The sequence below is a fragment of the Ixodes scapularis genome, unplaced genomic scaffold (assembly GCF_016920785.2).
Source record: "Ixodes scapularis isolate PalLabHiFi unplaced genomic scaffold, ASM1692078v2 PGA_scaffold1__304_contigs__length_218370807, whole genome shotgun sequence".
Taxonomy (NCBI): domain Eukaryota; kingdom Metazoa; phylum Arthropoda; class Arachnida; order Ixodida; family Ixodidae; genus Ixodes; species Ixodes scapularis.
The window spans coordinates 141,786,048-141,793,829 of NW_024609846.1; the positions used below are offsets into that span (position 1 = coordinate 141,786,048).

General features: G+C 44.5%; 1 protein-coding gene and 1 long non-coding RNA gene across 4 annotated transcripts; one reads left to right on the top strand and one right to left on the bottom strand.

The window, feature by feature from the left end:
* Positions 1-244: 244 nt before the first annotated feature.
* Positions 245-2,904, bottom strand: LOC121836159. Its single transcript, XR_006077807.1, has 3 exons — positions 1,956-2,904; positions 1,824-1,893; positions 245-440 (listed from the first exon to the last, which is right to left on the bottom strand). It is a non-coding gene; the product is annotated as an uncharacterized LOC121836159 (long non-coding RNA).
* LOC120842893 lies at positions 2,886-7,406 on the top strand. 3 transcript variants are annotated; one of them, XM_040214100.3, is made up of 12 exons: positions 2,886-3,011; positions 3,095-3,280; positions 3,356-3,532; positions 3,794-3,877; positions 3,970-4,038; positions 4,542-4,610; positions 5,216-5,311; positions 5,384-5,434; positions 5,548-5,586; positions 5,663-5,865; positions 6,734-6,893; positions 6,965-7,406. In XM_040214100.3, exons 2-12 carry the CDS (start codon positions 3,097-3,099, stop codon positions 7,078-7,080), a joined length of 1,248 nt encoding a protein of 415 aa, XP_040070034.1. In that variant the 5' UTR covers positions 2,886-3,011; positions 3,095-3,096; the 3' UTR covers positions 7,081-7,406. The 3 variants fall into 3 exon arrangements, with proteins under 3 accessions (XP_040070034.1, XP_040070035.1, XP_040070036.1); XM_040214101.3 differs by having other exon boundaries at positions 5,243-5,311; XM_040214102.3 differs by lacking the exon at positions 5,216-5,311.
* The last annotated feature ends 376 nt before the right edge of the window (positions 7,407-7,782 follow it).

The following is a 7,782-nucleotide window of genomic DNA, read 5'->3' on the forward strand; positions in this document are numbered from 1 at the left end:
CGACCGAGTAAAACCGAGAGAGACCACACCGGTTTTTAAGCCTCTTGCGATCTCTTAGGACCAGCTCCGCTGCAGCGCATCCGGTCCTAAGAAGTCGCAAAAGGCTTAAAAACCGGTCTGGTCTCTCGGTCGCAAGAGTGTGAACGGCGCTTTATGCTTTACCCTTTACTTGGACAGCTATGAATGTTCAAAATGTCGTACCCTAGCCCGCATGCTGTGCCAATGAAAGACCATGAGCCAAATCTATATTGAAATAAGATGATAATTTTAATAGTATGCATTTTCTCCAGATCTTCTGGTGGCTCCACTCCTCGACAGTCGCCCTTTTTGTCAACTGTGCAATACCTTTCTGCCCTGGAAAGCTCTTCTGCCATATATTTAGCAGCTGTCTTGCTGTTGTCTGACCCATGTCCTAGTCAGACCTTGGAGGGAGTGTCCGTCTGTAAACAAATGAAAGAAATATGCTTTAATTATATTAATTGGACTATATGAATGGCACTTGTGCCTAGAGACTTTTTCAGTATTTTTAGCCTATGTTATCTACCAGATTGGCTGTGTCGTGGAAAAGCAATCTCATGCCTAGCGAGAAAAGCTTAAGATACCAGTGCCGGTAACTATCGCAAATTAACCGGACGAGTGACGAAGTGCTAGTCCTCGGTGGAGGGAGGCCGCTACGGCTCCCCCTCTCCCCCGCCAAGCAAACAAATTGACGAAGGTATGAGTGCATATTCACAACACACTGAAACCTACCTGTAGATGACGGGGAAAAGCTATTCCCTGTCATCTAAAGGGAAGTTTAAGTGTGTTATGAACATATGGTGCAAAATCCAGGCATGGGGAGGTCCCTCTGCACCATGCAGCCGTAAGAAAACAAGTTGACAAAGGCATAAGTGAGGGCAATTATCACATACACTGTCAACGTACCTGTAGCTCACAGCGGCAGACTGGATGTGCTTGACCCAGGTGTGGGGAAACCCCTCTCCACCGTGCAGCCCTAAGAAAACAAGTTGACAAAGGCATAAGTGAGGGCAATTATCACATACACCGTCAACGTACCTGTAGCTCACAGCGGCAGACTGGATGTGCTTGACCCAGGCGTGGGGAAGCCCCTCTCCACCGTGCAGACCTAAGAAAACAAGTTGACAAAGGCATAAGTGAGGGCAATTATCACGTACACTGTCAACGTACCTGTAGCTCACAGCGGCAGACTGGATGTGCTTGACCCAGGTGTGGGGAAACCCCTCTCCACCGTGCAGCCCTAAGAAAACAAGTTGACAAAGGCATAAGTGAGGGCAATTATCACATACACCGTCAAGGTACCTGTAGCTCACAGCGGCAGACTGGATGTGCTTGACCCAGGCGTGGGGAAGCCCCTCTCCACCGTGCAGACCTAAGAAAACAAGTTGACAAAGGCATAAGTGAGGGCAATTTTCACGTACACCGTCAACGTACCTGTAGCTCACAGCGGCAGACTGGATGTGCTTGACCCAGGTGTGGGGAAACCCCTCTCCACCGCGCAGCCCTAAGAAAACAAGTTGAGAAAGGCATAAGTGAGGGCAATTTTCACGTACACCGTCAACGTACCTGTAGCTCACAGCGGCAGACTGGATGTGCTTGACCCAGGCGTGGGGAAGCCCCTCTCCACCGTGCAGACTTAAGAAAACAAGTTGACAAAGGCATAAGTGAGGGCAATTTTCACGTACACCTTCAACGTACCTGTAGCTCACAGCGGCAGACTGGATGTGCTTGACCCAGGCGTGGGGAAACCCCTGTGTTGACAAAGGCATAAGTGAGGGCAATTTTCACGTACACCTTCAACGTACCTGTAGCTCACAGCGGCAGACTGGATGTGCTTGACCCAGGCGTGGGGAAGCCCCTCTCCACCGTGCAGACCTAAGAAAACAAGTTGACAAAGGCATGAGTGCGTGCAATTTTCACGTACACCGTCAACGTACCTGTAGCTCACAGTCGCAGACTGGATGTGCTTCCAGCCAGACAGGAACGGGCGAAGACGGAAAAAACAAAGCGTGGTACGGATGATATGCGCGAAATAACGAAGCGGTTCAGAATGAGACTAAACTAACTTTCCCAAAAATAGAAACAAGTAGGCCGTTCAACTATAGGTGAACGAAAGTTGTGAAACGCTAGCCAACATCTGTACTAGTCCTTTAGGACGCTACTTACGAAAACACGAACGGAATGAATTTCGAGTAACACAAAAAGAGAGGGGGATGGAAAAAAAGGACGTGGTATGGAAAGCAAGTACTAACCCGAAATGGACAACTCAAGCAGATAGTTCAACTAGACGAAAAGTTCTTCTGGAACATTGTCCAACGTGAGTACTGCCACACACGCACCATACTACTTAAAACAGAAATAAAAATATTTTAGTAACACCGTTGTATAACCGTTGACACGCGACAGCAACAACGTGGACACGGAAGAAACAAAGAAAAAGAACAAAACTCGAAAATCGGGTTGCCAGCCGAGACAGGTGAGGTCGCGAAGCTGGCTATACCGATCAGTGGTTAGTCGGTATATGATTCAATAAGAATATACTTCTCGCTACTTTTCTTGTTTGTTGTTAAAAATTAGGCATAATTATTTTACTGCTTGTTGCCGAGCGTGTTGGTGTAAACTGCAATTCATGAAATCAACCTAGGATAACACCAAGGATGACACCGACGGTACGACTGTGCTGTTATAATTTGTCTGTGGAGATTTGTTTAAATTGATAAGTCACCAAACTAATGTATGAATAAAACAAACGCTACCAATTTATTTATTTATTGATGTTTAACCCCGACGTCATGTAGTTTTCAACTTTTCTAGGTGCCGCTAGTGTCACATATCCGTTAAAATCCATAGCCAACGAAATCCATCGATATTTGTGCATTGTCGGCTCTAGGAGCGCGTGGTTTGGACTCTGGTGTTACCACGACCGGGTTTTACGTTTTACTGTCGGTGAAAGCGACGGTACCGTGAAACCGCCGCCATTTCAGCAGCTCAAGGTAAATGTTTAGCTTTTGCATAACTTTTTAGATCCGGTTAGTGTTGATGACTTTCTCACATCAGTTTTTCTGTTCATTTTCAGGGATGTATGCAATTGTGGAATTTAGGCTAACCCAAGAGGTGGAGATCGTGCCTTACACGTGGGTCACGGGAAACAACTGTTTATGGCCGAAGGTGTCCACCGATAAGGCTGTCAAGCTAGTGCGAAAGGGGGGGCCACCAGGACCAGGGTTTTCTGAGTTCGAGGTGACTGTGAAAGGACTATTCAGTGAGTATATTGCATCTCTTCATGCGTGCAGCAGTGTTCATTAATTGTAAGTATTTTTTTCTTATGTAACTACAGATTCCTACGAAGAAGGGCGATCTAAGTTGGAGCGGTCGCGGTTCACATCTGATCTCTCGGACGAGGAGATACGCCCAAAGCGTAGGAGATTTCGCCCCACACGCTGGAGCGAGTCCGACTCAAGCTCGGATGAATTCCCGGAAGCCCCGATGCCGCTCTGCGCACGGCAGAACTCGCGTAACGCTATTTGATTTTTATTTTGTTCTGCAGCTGACAGCCTTGTTGACCGTTGCAACTGTTTCTTAACCTTTAGCTTAGAATTCGAACCTGGCACTTGATAAGTCTAGGGTGTGTCGTCAGACGTACTTGATCTGTCGTTTTACGTAAACAATGTGCTTATATAGGGGGTTGGGGCACAACTGCATTTTTTATATTTTGGGAGATCAATTTGTACTTTTTTCATCTTACAATTTGAGGTTTTCTGGTCGCTTTTCACAGCCAGTAGCCAGAGACTGGAATCACAGAGTGCGAGCCCGGCAAGATCAATACACAGTGAAATGTCGCAAGCTGCACTAATGCGAGGTACAGTTTCTCCTGAAAACCACTTATATTGTTTTTCGCTTTTTGTATTCTAATGTTACCAATTCCCAACTTAATCGGACATCTCCAAACAGGTGCTAGTGGTTCGTCCCAGTCGTCTAGCACTTCGATAAACACGCTGGCTCCCAGTCCACAAGATAAAGGTAGCTATAGGGTGTTTTCACTGACGTAATTTCGTCCACCATTTTGTTGTTGTGAGCTGTCTGGCGTGTGCCAAACTCGAGCATTCCAAGGATTGACACGCCCCCTCAAATGCGTAGAGCACCGCTGACATCATCTCAACCGGTTACGATGTAATCCTTCAATGTAGTAAATTTGTGTGAAAAAAAAAGCTAACAACAAAATGCCAAATTGACGTTATGTGCGAACAACCTATAATGTATGGCCATTTTACAAATGAGGGGCTATGCACATATTGCTGCAAGTTGAGGTGCAAAGCTTGCAGAACCAATTAACTTTAATTTCATTTCCGTGTGAGCGCTGAAGTTTTATATTTAATCAAATTTGGGCAAGCAAATATATGGAGCACCATGCCACCAAAAACAAGGTGGCTTTCTTCACATCTAGGAACCTAAATATGAGAAAAATCCATGTCACCATGTACCCTTCTTGCATGTAGCCCCTTCAATTGTCTTTATCTTCGCAGGTGCCTGTGGTTCGTTCCAGACACCTAAAACGTCAACAAGGACACCGGCTCCCAGTTCACGAAATAAAGGTACATTGCATGATCGTTTTACAAATAAAGAGCTACGCACACTAGCAGTGCAAATTCAAATGCAAAGCTTGCAAAAACAATCGCCATCTCTTTCATATCTTTCTGGGTGAAGTTTTATATTTAATCAAATTTGAGCAAGCAAATGTATGGAGCACCATACCGCCAAAAACGAAGTGACTTTTTCACATCTGGAAACTTTTCGGTAGGCTTTTAGCATATTAAATAAAGTGAACTCTCCAGAGGTGGATATTTTTTTGCCTGGAAGTTTTAGCGTGCGAGCCCTGCTCAAGGTATACATTGATTGTATGTTTTCCTTTCTGTTTTTTAAACAACAGATATGGGGGCAACAGGTTTCTGCGCTGTATGTTTTCCACTGTCGGAGGTCACATTCTGTTGATATTACATATGTAAATTTTTTTCCTACTTTTTTAGGCATGTTTTTTAATTTTGTATTCTGTGTCATTTGAGCTCTTGCATGTATGCATGGTGCACCCTCCTGTAGGCCCACGGGCTCTTGAAGGGCAGTTCAGAAGTACCAAATAAATAAATAACATAAATAAATATGAGAAGCAATCCAAGTCACCTTGTACCCTTATTGCATCTAGCGCCTGCAGTTGTCTTTATCTTCGTAGATGCCAGTGGTTTTTCAACCGCATCTCAAACATTGACAAGGATGTCGGCTCCCAGTCGATTAGATCAAGGTACTTTACTGCAGAATTGTGTTGCAGCTGCGTATTAAGATATTTTGTGTGTCCTTCATTAAATTTTTTCAGCACTGCAGGCTATGCAACACATGACGCCTAGCACCAGTGCTTCGACCTGCGGTAAGCTAATTTGATTTCAATTGTTTTTCTTTCACAGCATGGTTGCACAACTTTGAATAGTTTTGAAATGGCTAAGCTCTTGACTTTTTGCCATCTTTTTTTTTTCTTTTTAGCTGATCTGCGGGCCACTGCTAGGATCTTGAGTGCTGCTGGTAAGTAGGATGTTGTCTCCTGCCTGCACTAATTTTATTTGCCAATATTTATTTCAAGCCTTTTCTTTGCATGCAGAGTTTCAGCGACGGGTGCTGAATGGGATGAGCGTCATGAGGAGCCAGCAGACGGAGATAATGGACATGATTTCGACATTGCTACGAGCGCGTGAGAGTTTCGTTGTAGAGCCCAGCCAGCCGATCCTCGTTGATCCCCTCGACACTCCTGAAGCAATTGAGGTGTTTGATGGCGCTCTTACAGATGCCACGAGTGAGGCTTTGGTAAGCAATTGCTGTTATCAATGCCTGCCCATACTCTAGTTTTTGTCACTTACTGAGGCAAGTATTGGTGTTTGCATTCTCTAGGCTTTGCTGTTATGTCTTATCCCTAGTGTGCAGCTAAGGTTAAGACATGCAGATAACAAATAAGCTAGGAGCAAGCTGTGATTTTAAATCGAGATGCATCGAAGGGGTGAGACTGCCTGTTCTCTGGTAAGCAACAAAGGTGTTTGTAATGGTGCTATACTTTAGCATTATTTCATGAGTGTAGAGCAAGCTCTGACTACTTCCGTATTTCTTCAAATGGCAACTCTGTCCCACAGTTCCAGATCTTAGAGCATGGGAAATGACTAATGAGATAGAACAATGACTAGGAGGTGTAAACAACTGCCCAAATAAAATAAAATTTGGGCCCTCACATTCATTCAATCTTTCTCAAGGTATCACCAGTTCACTCATACTGGCCTCGGAGATAAAGAGGGGGTGTGAATTGGCTAATTGTAAAGCCTAGCCCAGTTAATACAAGCTGTAAACCCATTCATGCTCAGGTTCTTTCTATCCAGCTAACCTTGAATGCCAAACATTTTTGGCTATACTTGCTTTCTGGGTATCGTAATGCTCCTTATGTCATGTCTTACGTTCCCCAGGCACCAGCCCCACGTTTTATGTGCTCAAACACGGCATTGGCATTTTGCATGGACAGTGAATTGAGGATTGCATTTTCTTATAACCAAGGTTATTGCCCCAAGATGAACCCTTTCCATGATATAAGTAGCTTTGGGGATAGCGTTTCACTGGTCAGAGTAAAACAGCGAAAACTGGCTATGTCTTGTTCGTATTAACTGTGTCGTGCTCTGTACGTTCCTTCCAGGTTGTGGAGCTGACCTCCCTTGGGGACCTGTCTATTAAAACAACTGTAAGGTCTATGCTTGCACACCTGATTAGTGACGAAGCTGCAGCCAAGTTCAGCATGGATGGGCGCAAAGGGAAGAAGGTTTTCCGTAGCCTTAAGCTGTACAAATTGATCTTTGGTAAGTAGAAGTTTGCAACGCAATTCCCTGCCTTTTTAAGTTGTACTATAAGGGTCATCTATTGCTTTCAGCTGCTATAAAGCGGACAAAGCACTGCAAAGAGTCTACGAAAAAAGAGGTGGAAACGGAAGTCAAGGAGTGGCTTCGCCGCGCAAAGGAGAGGTGCACCACTTCTAAGGGAGAGTAGGCATCTACCTTCAAGTGTGAGAAAGGTGCCTCTGCCCTGGTTCTGATTGCAAATAAAAAACTATTTTGCTGTCTAACATCCTTGTTTCCTTCTAGCTTACGAAACATAAGGCCAACTGGCACTGCGACATCACTACGTAAAATGTAATCAAATGATTGCAAAATTACTTTAAAAAGTAGTACACATGCATCACAATTCATTTGATTACTTGTAGTCGAGAACATACAATACTGTTTTTCTTTTTACCGCACACAGTATCAGCTTGAAAGGAGCTTACAATTCTAAGGTTCTAGGCCTCTATTAATGGACCTTCGGACAACACTTGAAAAAAAAACGAATTACCAATGTGTCCACCTCTTTTTTCCCCGTCATACCTATTGAATGATCTTGGAGACCCCAGAAAGCATCTATTGCGCCCCTCAAACCCTTAGCAAATCCTAGAGGGCCCGTCAGACTTTGCAGAAAATTGTGATGGGCCCCTATGGAACTTCAGGAAATACTGTGATGGGACCTCTTAAGACCTCAGGAAATCTTGAAGGGGCCATCAAATCTGTCAAAGAATCTTGGGGGGGGGGGGGGGCCTCAAACCTATCTTCATTAGGGAAAGGTATATCCTCTGCACAAAAAGGTTCTGTTATGATAATCGTTTAGTGCAGAATGGGACCACTTTTAAGTAACTGTTTTTGAATGGTTTCCCAATAC